The sequence below is a fragment of the Mesocricetus auratus genome, unplaced genomic scaffold (genome assembly GCF_017639785.1).
Source record: "Mesocricetus auratus isolate SY011 unplaced genomic scaffold, BCM_Maur_2.0 Super-Scaffold_100015, whole genome shotgun sequence".
Taxonomy (NCBI): domain Eukaryota; kingdom Metazoa; phylum Chordata; class Mammalia; order Rodentia; family Cricetidae; genus Mesocricetus; species Mesocricetus auratus.
In genome coordinates, this window is record NW_024429198.1 from 24241434 (window position 1) to 24255316 (window position 13883).

At 42.3% G+C, this 13883-nt stretch overlaps 1 protein-coding gene across 5 annotated transcripts in view; it reads left to right on the top strand.

Moving 5' to 3' along the window:
• Window positions 1-13883, top strand: part of Ctnnd2 (catenin delta 2) — an 814201-nt gene that overhangs the window by 772224 nt on the left and 28094 nt on the right. For all 5 annotated transcript variants that reach the window (XM_040757687.1, XM_040757684.1, XM_040757683.1 and 2 more), the window contains one exon: window positions 778-862. In XM_040757687.1, coding sequence (XP_040613621.1) covers window positions 778-862 — 85 coding nt within the window. The remainder of the gene's footprint in view (window positions 1-777; window positions 863-13883) is intronic.

A 13883-nucleotide genomic window follows, 5' to 3' on the forward strand; every position in this document is an offset into this window, starting at 1 on the left:
TAGTCCCTCCTCTAAGCAAGCACTAGTCCAAGTCATTTCCAAGAATCTGATGGGATTAAATCAATACGACTAAACTGAACTAGTCTCCGTTTTGACATGCAGATTGGCATTCACCAAAAGGCAAGAGCTGTGTCTTCATAACAATTGCAAAGGCAAAATCTGAGAAAAGTCAATAAACTATGACTATGAGTTCCTGTGATCTTGATGCCAAGGACCACACTTGAGGAGTACATGGGACTTCATAGATTCCTGTTCATGGGCATTCTTAGGTATCCATGTTAGGGTGCTTTTGTGTGTGTGTGTGTGTGTGTGTGTGTGTGTGTGTGTGTGTGTGTGTGTGTGTTTGCTTAGCATCCTCAAGGAACAAGGGGCATTTGTCTGTGCTCACATAGATCAGTGTGCATTTATGATTTGTGCCCCGGGGATATGGATATCTCCATATTTCTTGTCACCCATGAATGGCACAACACTGCTGTAATGGATTCCTAGATCTAGTCAGTGCTACTGAATCACTTATTTGTATAATTAGAGACTATATCTGCTTTCTTCCTAAATGCCATGGTTCTGGTGTTTGCATTTTTGAAATTATTTGCTGAACTCTAGTGCCTTCCTGCTGTCACCTCAGAGATGTCTCAGTGAGAAGAAGAATGGGGACTAGGAAAACAATACTGAAAAAAAAAACCAAGAAGATGTGATTTTTGGTGATTCCTGACAAGACAGTGTGGTTCTGAACCAAGATGCCATTGATCATCTGCATTTCCTGTCTTCCCTTTTTAGGCATTCTCCAAAGGTGGTCAAGGCTGCATCTCAGGTCCTAAACAGCATGTGGCAGTATCGAGATCTGAGGAGTTTGTACAAAAAGGTAAGCACTGCTTCCTTCTAACCTGAGGCTCCTGAGCTCACGGGCTTTAGGCCCAAAGGTGCCAAACATGACCATAGTAAGAAGCATCCCAGGTATAGTGGGTGCTTATCCTGAAACGGGAAGAAAAGTTCCCTTCTAGATACAAAGATACCAACACATGAGCCTTCTTGACTCAACAGATCTAGAATTCTATAATTTTATACCATATCATCTTTTTTGATCCCCTAAGAGCCTATAATTTCTTCTTGAATTGTTTATTTATCATCATTACTATTGTTATTACTAGTGTGTGTGATGTATGTGGACACGTGTGCCATGTTGCACATATGGAGATCAGAAAACAACTTGGTGAGTTGGTCCCATCTTCCACCTTTATGTGGGCTCTGAGAACTGAGCACAAGTCTCGGGACTCGCTTGGCAAACACCTTTGTCTTCTGAGCCATCTCACTGGCCCTGTGATTTCTTTTATTTTCAAATATTTCCTTCCTTATTCATTTTTTATTCTGCCAGTGTGTGTGTGTGTGTGTGTGTGTGTGTGTGTGTGTGCCTGAGTGCACATATTGACTCCACACAGAGGTCAGAAGACATGGAATCCCCTGGTTCTAGAGATATAGGAGATTGTGAGCCTCCGTGTGGGTGCTGGGAAGAGAACCAAGGTCCTTTGAAGAGCGATCAGAACCACTGAGACTCCTCTCCATCCTTCTCTTCCATTTTTAATTAACACATAATGCATATACATATTTACAGAGTACAGCATTCTGGTTCAATACATTTATCAATTGATTATTGGCCCACTCAATGTATTTCAGTCTCTTAAGCATGTATCATTCTTTATGGTGAAAAGAAAATTCAAGATTCACCCATCTAGCTACTTTGAAATACATGATACAGTATTTTGAATAATACTAATTCACTTTATAGAAAAAATAGCACTGTTTCTTTTAGAGCTGATGAATTCCAAAGTAGACCAAAAAGTTGTAAATTTAGAGGTTTTGAAAAATTTAAAAAGCATCAACAACTTTGAACAAGTAATTAGAGAGAGGACACAGGAAAAAATAAATAACTCAAGAGCAATTGAGGGAGTCAAACATATGGAAGCTAAAAAAAAAAAGTCACCTGCAAGATGCAATCACTGCTCTGTGTTCCTAGGTCCTGGTGACCTTAGTACACGGCTGCCCAGAAGATAGAGATGAAGGTCTCCCTGGGCGCCATTGATCACAGGAGAGGCTTGGCATTCATTCTGTGTGCTTGTGAGGAATGCAGGAATTCATATTTTACATTTCAAAGCATCTTCACTCTCAATGTGCTTCAAAACTAAAACCTGAAAAGTACCACTTCTGGAGATGTTAGCTCTGCACATCATGGCTGAGTTCTACCGAAGAAAGGGATGCTTTAGGAGGTGAGGGTCAGGCAGGCATTCTGGGCTATATCTTCCAGGCACTGGCTTTTTTGTTTTGTTTTGTTGTTGTTTGCTATTCTTGACTGAGCAAGTGTGGGAGAATTTAAATTCACTAATACGAACAGATGAGGAACATTGTAAACACACGAAGAACACCTGGGTTCAGAAAGAAACAGCAGGGCTGGGTAAGGTGGGTGACTTCCATCCACCACAGCCGAAGACACTGGTGAGAGAGCCAGTGCCACTGTGCACATGCCTGGCCACCAGCTCCTGCATGCCTGCAGCCCCTCAGGCAGGGTTGCGAGGTCACACACAGTATCTAACATCATAAGGCATAGGACCCGTCTTGCCAAAGGCACATTTTATCTTTCTCTAAGCCTGTGAGGAAAGTAAAATATTTAATACCTGGCTTTCCTATGTTTTAGTCTATTTTTGGATTTCCCAAAGGGCCCTTCTCCTGTCCTTGAGACTCAGTACTTGGCACTAAGTTTATGAAATTTAACTTGTGAATTTCTCTTTCCAGGCTTTCCTGTGCTTCTGGATACCGCATGCTTAATTTAAGACAGAGGTCATAAAATTATGAGTTAGAGGACCCTTCCAGATTGGTGATAAACATTTCGAGATATTTTCCTTTTAAAGATGAGCAAGTATTTAGGGGTTCTTTGCAGTTTTGCATGTAATTCTGACCACCCCCATGGCCCCATCTCTGCTCAGCTCCTTCTTGAACTCCTCCAGAAGCCAAGTGACATCTCCATCAGAAAAGGTCTTTGAGCTAAGCAGGGGGGCAGACATGGAGATCACCCCATAAATTGGGGGTGGAGCTGCTAGGTCCAGACCAGTGGCTTCAGGAGCTCCAGGAGAAATATCTGTACTCACCTCCCAGCACTTCTCCTCTGCAGGGCTTCTGCTCACACTGTGTGCTCAGTGGGAACGCAGCTTTGGGCACTCTGAAGCTATTTACTCCAGGGTAGGGCGAGCTTTCACTTTAGGGCTTTTTCTTTCTTTGTTGGTAGTAGAGTTCAAAAAGTGTAATTGTCTTTCTATTTCCACAAAAAGAAGTTTGTGTTGACAGAAATTTAATGGAGCTAAACCTCGAGAGCTGAGATGGTTTAAAATGTGTTTCATATGAGCACATTCAAGAAAGATGGGCTGGAGAAATCAATGTGATGTTTTTAGTTGGCCCGTGATTAAAAAAACGTTGAGAAAGAGCTGTTCTTAATCATTTCCAAATTATGCGGTTGTGAAATGAAACAGGGACCTCTGAGCTCAATGTCATGTGCTCTCCTGATAAAGCCCCCGCATTCATAATCACTTTCCCTTTGAAAGAGCTGCAGAAAAAGCCCAGTCCATTCTTCCTCTTCAATTGTCTTTAATCGGTGGGGAGACTGATTTCTGTTCTGTTCTTCACCGACAATTTGCATACCGCTGAAAGCTATGTGATCCATATCTTTTAATTATCCTTATTTCAGATCTACTTATTAGAATCTATTAGAGATCAGCAAATGAAGGGCTCCAAGGAACACTGAATGCACAGAGGCCATGACTGTGGACAAGTGTGGAAAGATGGAGCAATTGTTGGCAATTCTATTACTTTCGGAATTATATACTTTAGGTGTTAAAGCAAAGGTCAAAGGGGAGAAAATTACAGAGCTAAATCTTGAAGAATGTTTAAAATTTGTATAATTAAAAGTTTGGGGTAAGGGCATTATAAGAGGGAAAACATAATTGGGAGGTGGAATTTGGGATGTCTAAGACCTAATTTGGCTACATCCATCATTGGTTTCAGTTGGCACACAGAGGCCAGACATGCATATCATTAGCTCGACTGCTTTAATTTTCAGAGATGCATTTCATCAGCTGGAATACTTTAGCTATGTGGGTTCTGATCAAAGCAAAACAGCAGTTTATTCATGATGCATTTGCTGCCCCAAACAGTTATCTGAACCTTCAACTTGAGTGGAGCCCATCTGGATTATCCACTTCTGGAAAAATAAATAGAGGTTATCATGGTTATATAATGCATCAGTTTTTCTAAACAGCCCTTATGTTCAGCTAGCCCTGCACAGAACTGTAAAATCCCTTATTGTCTGTGAATGGCTGGTGGTTGGTTCATAAAAGCAATGAAGGGATTTGTGAGCCTGCTGGATATACAGGAGGTCAAAAGTGCTTGTCCCTCTAGAAACTTGGGACTAGAAACAAGCCCCCTGACAAAATGGAATGCTGTGTTTGACCATGTTTGGGGGTTCTATGATGGGTGGCTTGAGGGAAGAGTAGTTGAACTTGGGAGGAGGGTATAAAACTACAAAAACATAGCCGGGCGGTGGTGGCACACACCTTTAATCCCAGCACTCGGGAGGCAGAGGCAGGCAGATCTCTGTGAGTTCGAGGCTGGGCTGGACCGACAGCCTCAAAAACAATACAGAGAAAACCTGCCTCGAAAAACCAAAAAAAAAAAAAAAAAAAACTACAAAAACAACTGTCTAAATTCTGTGTGACTCATGGGGATCGATCCATGTGACATCACCAAGAAATAAAATGGGATGTAACAAGTCTCTAACAAGATAACTCATCTATGGGTGATGCTCTTAAGGACGAGTCTTCTCCTGAAATGGACCAAGATTAGTCAGGAACCCAACTGTAGATTCAATCATTTCTGTGTTTAAGGAAAGCTTATTGACTTGCCCCCTTCTCATTCCAACCAAACCGTGAAAGAGATCTGGGCAGGCAACGAGTAGGAAGTTGTCAAGCTCTTACTCATACCCAGGGAGCTAGGACTCAGCCTGGGCCTGCACTTAGCTGCTAGGGTGTCCCAGAAAAGTGGTTGGCTGTAAGTCCTTCGAAAATTCTATGACAGAAGAGAACCAGTCCAGAATCCAGGAGTCATTTCTAATGTTCAGATACTCCTAGTGTCAGTTGCCAACCTGACCTACCGAAGCATATTATTCTACTTCAAGTTGGCTGCAATTAACCACACTCTGCACTTATGTTAGGCACATATCTCTTTATCTGCAACTTCTGCCTCCAAGCCACACTGAGAAAGTCCAACTTCTCATCTCTGTGACAGCAGGGACATCTGTCTCCAGGTCTCCAGGAGGTCACATGCTGGTGGGTAGGCATTCTGAGTTTTAATACAGCAGGATAGCCTGAGCCTTGTAACTTGCAGCCATGGGTATGCAAAACCTTTCTCATCTCTAGTGTGATTGAGCCTTCATGAATGAGTATGAGCTTCATATTTCTATGAGACAGGGAAATCAAAGGGAGGCTAACCTACCCTGGTGCTGGGCAGTGAATGTCTACTAAGAACGTTTGTCAGAAGATTCATGCCATGTAACTTGAAGAAATAGAAAGAGCAGTAGACTCACAATCAAATGGCGCAAGGTCAAGGGCACATCCCGAGCATTTCCTGGTGTCATGACCTCAGGTAGATCACTTGCCAAGACCGTAGGCAGACCCAAGTGCACCACACTTCACACCAACACAGAGATATAGTAGATGGTTTGGATTCCATTCCCCCACTCCTGACAAATGCCAGAGTAGTAGCTAACCTCTTCCAATAGTCCACTCCAGCTCATGTTTTACTAGCAGAATCTTCCTTCCAGATCAAGAACCCTGGAGGTCCTTGCACAAACCCATCCTTCTGCCATCTATCAGATCTGGGAACTTTCCTCAACCCCAATCAAAGACCCTTTGCTCCCTCCAATGAAGTCCTTGGGCGTGTATGTATCCCTCGGACCCTCTCCATCTTTAATATTCCCATGTGTGACATAAAAGCCATAGCCCCTGTCTGGCTGGGATTGTTGATGGTCAAATAGAGAGCAATCAAGATGTTTTGTATACACTAAAATAATATAACTAAGGGAGTTGCTGATGGTGACTGGAAATTTTTTTCATGCAGTCTGCTGTACACATTCCCTATCATCCTCTCCATGGGCTGCTGGGGGTTTGGAGCTGAAGATTTCATTCTGTCACAATTGCTATAAAGATTCCCTTCCATCACCATTTTCACTGCTAATTTTCCCATGATCCCCTGCTGTGTCCTGCTGTCTGTAGATGCTGGTACCATATACTTTACCCACAGTCTTTTTCCTAAGCAACTGCATGTGCCAGCCATTGCTTTGTCGTGGAGCCCAGTAGGAAGAGTGTATGATACCTGTGGAGGTTTAGTTAAGCACACCATGGGCTCCGAGTTTTATGACATGGATGTGAAAAGCAAACTGCCTTGGGTTTTGTAGGTGGCTATCTCTGTTGCATATCAGCACATTGCATGGTGGGATAATATACTGAAGACTCCTGTGACTTTGAAGGGCAGAGAGAAGCCTGAGAAAGAATAAGATATGAGTTCAAGCAAAGCCTATCCCCACTTTGGTCCCATATGCTTCTAGTTTGAAATGTTGTGGAACAAATGAGCAAAAGCAGCCTTCTCATAACTTCCATTATGGGCCAGTCCCCTGTCTTGCTTCGGGTCCCTCATTGCGTCTTCTCCATTCTTGAGCAGCTCATCTTCCTGTTCATTCCTTATGTTTTGGTGTGTTGAGCTCTTTTGATGCTTGGGACTCTGTTGTCTAGTGTGCGTATTTCCCCCGAGTGGCCAGAACTCTCTCCCTCGGGTGCAGTTAGGCAAATGTGGCTTTTCCTGCAGTCTGTTTCTCTAACCCTAACTCTTTACACCGTTAGCCATCTACACAGCCTATTTAAATAACTTTTCTGCAGTACCCCGCTGAAATCAGATGCCAGACAGTCTGCTCCTTCTGAATTCAGCTGCTCTCCCTGCACCCCTGCACTGTCATCACAAACTAGCACTGCTCTCCACATCGGACAGTCTGCTCCTGCTGAATTCATCTGCTCTCCCTGCACCCCTGCACTGTCATCATAAACTAGCACTGCTCTCCACATAGGTGCCCAGGCACCCTTCCTGGCTCTACCACCAAGTTGTCGATCTCAGCCTCCACCCACCCCTTTCTACATTCAGGGTCATATAAACAGCTGCCTCTTCTATGCTGGATTCTTGGGCTGAGCTCTTATCTGGGCTTCTCCTCTTTAGACTCGGCCTTTGCCAGTCTGCTCTCCAGAGGGCTGCAGGGATAAACTTTTTAAAGAGTCGGTGTGATTTATGCCTTCTGGAGGACCCTTGGCCCTCTGGATGGTGTCTAAATATCTTGACATGGCTCATGAGTCCTTCCAAGACCAGCCTTGGCCTCTCTATCTAGTTCTTCCCATCTCTTGCAAGTATGTATGAAGCCATGTCTGATCTTCCCCTCAGACCTTCCCTTATATCTGAATTCTGTCTAGTGACATGTGTCATACTTCATTCTCCTATAGTATTTATATTCCCTTGAATATAAAAATACATATTAAAAGCACTGCATGGTAACCTAAAACAATTTTTAAAAAACGATGAACTTAATTTACTTTTAGTTTACACTTTGAATTACTTTTCAGTATTATAAACCCATGCCTACACATATTTCAGTATACTGGCAATATACCATTTAATGACTACATAAGTATTTATGCTTCTGGTAGAAACAGTTTCCATTCCTGGCTCAGGTATTTATTGTGGAAGAGTTTTCACCATGAACTTATTTACATGGCAAGTCGTCCATCCTTTCTTAAACATTGAAATCACACTCGTCTCCAGCCCTGGAACAATTAATATCCACCCTAATGAAAAACACCAAGTGAAAGAATCCCCAAACATATAAAAGGCAAGATGAAGATACGCCTCTGGAAAGGGACCTCATCTGTATGCAAGAGAAATCAGACTGTACTCAATGAAAGAAACCAAAGCTGCATCGCTGCCAAGGGTAACAGAGCTGCTTTTTAACTTTTCCATTTAATAAGAAGTCACAGTTCTTAGTTTATCTCAACTGCTTTGATTACTCTCTGTGCCACACTTAAAGTTTCCTCTTACAGACACCAGTATCTGTGAAGATACAGCCCACAGCTTAATGGAATAGAAAAGTGAAGCTTATCTCATCCAAGCCAGCGTAGATCACTGGGTTATGGGTCTTCATGAGGCATTATGCTCATGACCACGTTAGCAGACCTTCCTGAACACAGGCTGGGTCAGAGGTATTGGTTTTAAATTTCACACAGCCCATTCTGCTTCCAAAGCATCATACGTATAGCAGTTGCTTGAAATGGAAGCGTCTTTATCATTTGGACTCTGGGTTTTTGTTATTTTTGAAGTTTATTGTTCCCTATTAAGTTTAAATCTTGGTGTTTCTTAGTTTGGTTTTAGGTTCATACAAAAACTAAAAGGGTTACAGATTTTCCGTATGCCCCATCTTCATACATGGACAGCCTCCATTGTCAACATGCAACAGCACAGTAGAGTAATTGATTCAGTTGATGTGCACATCAAAATCACCTAGAGTCTCATTAAGAGTTCTCTATTGATGGTAAAGATGCACTTATATCACTATACCCAAGATAAATGATACATGGGTGTTTATTGGGGAACAATTATACAAAAAAATACAAAGAACCGCCGGAGTGTTTCCCTGCTCTTCCTACTGATCCACTGACCCAATTGAAAAGTGCACAAAGGAAAGCCATGCCTCAAACTCCTCTCTTCCTGCTTCCATCTACCTGAAGCCACACCCAAAAGAGTGTGGCTACCTTTTCAAGTCCCATGGACCAGATGCCTATTCTCTATTGCTATGTGTATTCCATGAATTTGGACAAATGAAGAATGAGATGGATCTATCACTGCAGTGACCTCCAGGTTCTCACTGGCTTGAAAGCCTTCTGTGTTCTTGTGTTCTTCCTGTGGATCCTGGACTTGGATTTGAACAAAATTAACTGTGTGTGTGTGTGTGTGTGTGTGTGTGTGTGTGTGTGTGTGTGTTTGTGTGGTGTGTGTGTACTTGGGTATGTGTGTGTGTGCGTGTGTGTGTATGGGAATGTGTGTTTGTGTGTACATTCAGAGTCTAGAGGAAGACATTGGACTTCCTATCTCTGTCTTGTTTCTTTGAGACAGTTTCATTGAGCCTGGAGATATTGTTGCTGTCCAACTAGCCCCAGAAAACCTACCACCACCTACCATGGAACTAGTTACAGAGACATGTACTGCCACTGCCAGCTGTTTATATTTGTGCTGGGACTGGAATTCACAACTTCATGCTGATGCAACAATCCTTCTTAACCCACAGAGCTGTCTCTCCAGACAGTTCATGGACTTTGAATCAGTCTTCTTCAATTACAGTAAAATACTATATTAATTTTAGTCACTAAAATTTCAGACAAGAACTTCATATTTGCTCTCATGTTGTGACAAACTGGACTCTTACAGAAGAACTGTAGCTGATGTACCTGAATGTTTCATCAGCTGGTGAATCAACCCTGCCTGGTTGGGGTTGGCACCTAGGCTGATATATATATATATATATATATATATATATATATATATATATATGTCAGCTTGTCCTCTGGTCACCCATGTCATCTCTCTATATATGATTCATTCCTCATTTCTGGATAACAGTTCAGCTCAGCTCAGCAGACGAGCTTCTCATTCTCACAATCTGGTCATAAGGTGTTAACAGGGACTCCTAATAGGACCAGTCTCTACAACTAAGGCCTCTTGGAAGTTCTAAGCTGCCATAAGTGGATTTTGAAAACAGCTATTCCACCAACCTGAATCATTCCAGGTCATCTTGTGTGACAGCACAGGCCCCTTCTCTAGGTAATTGATTTACAGCTCAGCTTCGGAACTCAGGGTACAGTCAGCCCAACTCTGCCTTCCGAGACACAATTATTCTAGTAGAAACAAGGCAAAAATGTGGTGAGAAGCTTCACACCAAAGTGGTAGCACATCTGAATGAAAAAGGTGAGTGGGATGGAAAGGCCAACACCTGTGCTCGTCTGGGTCCCTAGCATAAACCCTGCACGGTCACTGTGGAAGAGATGGAGCAGTTCCTGCCCTTAGGTAACAGATGATTCTCCAAGCATTTAACATTGTACTACTGACACTCGTTACTTTTACTCTTAGAAAGTTGAGTGTGCCCCAGAGAAAGCAGACTACTCAGTCTCCCAATAAGAATTAACTCATCCTTTTGTTAATTCCAGTAGCAATTCAAAGGTAGATCAAACATCAGAATCAACTTTTTATGAACTATTGGAGGAATTGGAAATTAATTAATTCCCTCCCCAAGTAATATTTTGTTTTAGGAATGCCGCATCCCCCATATGAAACATTGATATCTTCTATGGCAAGCTCTTGTATTCAAGAAGGCTGAACCACCTATGCTGAAAGCCAAGGACCACCATATTTGTTAGAATAGTGACAGTGGGTTTACTCTTTGCATGTTGACATGGGAAACAACACACAACTAATTCTAGGTGTCCTTCCTTTTATTGCTTGGGAGGACAGACTGCCAGGTTCCATCAGCCATTCAGCAAGAGAGTAATAAGCTTTGGCAAGAGTAAAGCCATGCCCTTCCAGCCTTTCTCACACAGTTCCCACCCCCTTTTCTTCCTAGTGTTGTATTTGTTTGGTTGGCTGTTGCTACTATTGCACAAATAAAACAGGCCGAGTGCCTTCAATGCCCAAGCCACCGTGGGCAACAGTCTACTGGCCTGGTTGGAGTCTTCTGATAACTACGTACAGGTGACCCAGGTGTTCTGTTCATGTAAACTGAACTTACAGGCATACGTTTAACATCCCTTCATCATATTCATCTTCTGTGTTCCCATGTGAATTAGAAGACTGTTTTGAGAAACTGTCAAGGAAATTCACAACAAGGTCAAAATTAGAAAATTTCTAATTTTCAGCTTTGCAGTCAGAAGAATGAGGACCACGTTAGTACTTCTGTCACTGTGTTAGCATGTTAAGAATTAATAGATTCTACTTCTGAGTATCTAAGATAGTGATGGAAAAGCAGTGAGTCCTTTGTCAAAACAACTTGAACTCCTAGATTGGAAGCCATTGTTTTTATCGGGGAACTTGCACACCAGGAGTTTATTAATCCTTCTACTATGCTAAAAATAAAATAAAAAAACTTCTCTAAGACATTACTAGAAAGCCATGAAGATATGGGTGAGGTTCTAAAAACGAATAAAGAAGCAAATACCCAAGGCTTATATCTCAAGGCATACAATTGCAACCCTTCAAGTGCTTTCCTTCAGAATCACTTGATGTTAAGTCAGCTTAGCAAAAGAACAGGCTGAGGTTAAACTCAGCTATGAAACATTCCCCTCCATAAATCTTAGGAATTTACTTGGTGATGTTTGTATTGACAAAGAAGGTCTTTCTTCATGAGGTCCCCTGACCTCTAAGAGACAATTCTCAGACTCTCATCATATGATATCTGTCCAAAATCAAATGCACAAATGGGAATAGTAGCAAAAATCAATTGCACAAAAGTGGAAATCGATGTACGTGGCAGTTACTGAACAAGAAGTGACTAAATTACAGCTCTTGCTCAGATAGATCCCCAAGGAAGAGAAACCCATATAGCTGCACCCAAATTAAAGATTTCCTCTTTAATTCTACTCTGTCACAAAGCTTCATTCATACAGTTTGAAGTCACTAGAAAAGTCAACAAGGTAAATGTAAGTTTAAGCGTACACAGAAACTCACTTTGTGCTATTAACTCAAACTGGACTGCTTGTTTTCTGGCAGGTCAGGATAGACCGGGTGTTGTTACGCCTACTGTAATTACCTCCTCTTCTCTCTCTTTTGTATGCTGTACCTTTGCCCATCCTACACCTGCTAAGCTGGTTAAATCGGGGAAGAAATAAATGGCTCCATGGAGAAGAAAATTAGCCTGATTCGCAGAGTTGCATCTGACTTTGCTCACCCTGCCCAAGAGACATGTTGCCTCTTTCTCTCCTGGGGTCATTGGTATCATTTGCATGGAGACATGAGTTATTGAGCCTTTCCCATCTGTTAATGGATCACTCATACCTGGACTCTTTCACTGGGATATTAAGAATTGTCTATCAAACCCAGGCTTCTGCTAGACCCTACAAGCAAACTACACTAGATACAAAAGCTGTGTCCTTATATCTCATGCCACTTGGGAAGTTCTGTTTAAAAGGAAATGTTTATGATCATGAGATCATGCGCAACTCTTGCAAGCATGTCATGCAGTGACTTGACCTGAAACTTAAACCACAAGAGTAACAGTTATTTCGCCTCTGTCACTCAATGTGTAGATCACCCTAACACCACTTAGGACAGTAGTCCCTGCAGCCCCCAAGTATTCAAGAGCACACAGCTATTACTCCTTTTGTCTGTAGTCAGATTTGTAAGAACGTGCTCTCTGTCCCACATTTTCCATCACAGTGAAAATGCTACAGTAGTTACCAGTCACTTCAACCTTAACAGCTAACCCACACCCACGGTTCCCCAGTTCTATGCAAGACCAGTGCACTAGGAAAGATCAAAAAGTCTTCAGATGATCTGTACAGGGTGAACAATATGAAAATTAGTATCAGTAGTCAAGGGAGAAATAAAGTCAAAGAATGCAGAATCTTGATGCTTCTTTTTGGTGATACTAGTCCGGTGGTAGGGTGATGCCCTTGACATGGTTCCCATGCACTCCTGTGATGGACACTGAAGCCCCATTTCCACAGCTCCCACTGGCATGCCCTGAGTGCCTCAATCCTAGTCTTACCAGTAAACAGTCATTTCAATATTCATTTGGCACACAACTGAGTTCCTATTTCCATGGTTGTCTTCTGGGTTCTGGAAATTTCTAAGGGAGTTTGTTCATATTGGGCTTCCTTTCCATGTTTCTTAAGAATGTGATTCTCAACAGTTGTTTATTGAATGCTTTACATGGTTTTTTTTCTGCACTCAATTCCAAAACACATCTATGTTTCTCTTGTTCATGATTCAGAATCATGTGAGATTCTGAAGCCATTTTCTCTGAAAACGAACTGGTTTATTGATGGGGGAAATCTTCTGTACATATGTTTCTCTTATTGTTTGGTGAATAAAACCCTGTTGGACAATAGGGAAGCAAGATAGGGGGGACTATCAGACCAGGAGGATTCTGGGTAGTGTAGTAAGAGAGAAGTAGCCTTGTGATCTCGGGAGGAGAGGACACATGAGTCTGGTATTCTCGGTCAGGTAAGACCTTGTAGAAATACATACATTAGTAGTTATGGGTTAATGCTTAAGACAGAGCTAGCCAATAAGAAGCCCTAGACATTGGCCAACAGAATTATAATTAATATAGTGTCTTATGTGTTATTTGGGGGCTCTGAGGCAGCTGCGGAACTGGGCGGGAAATGGTAACAGGGTATGTCTGTTTCGCTCCTTCCTGTTCCACCAGCCTCCTCTATTCATTCTTGCTCTATAGATACACATGATCCTTGTATTCTTTTTGTCTCCTCTCCTAACCACCCTGCTCCAATGTTCACATTGATATCTCCCTCACACTTAAGTTTCCCAACTAAGGTTCACTCTCTGTCTGCCCGACTTTCCACTTTATACTTCTGTGCATCTTACACATCTGCCCTGGAAGGTGGTCCTGGCAGCTGTCCTCACACTGCTGGAATCATTTCTAAATGCAGAATTGTCGGGATGAGTTAGGGAGGGCTTCCAGCTACATCTTTAATCTTCATGGTTAATGATTCACCAACACAGAGCTTTGATTGGCTTCGCTGGTA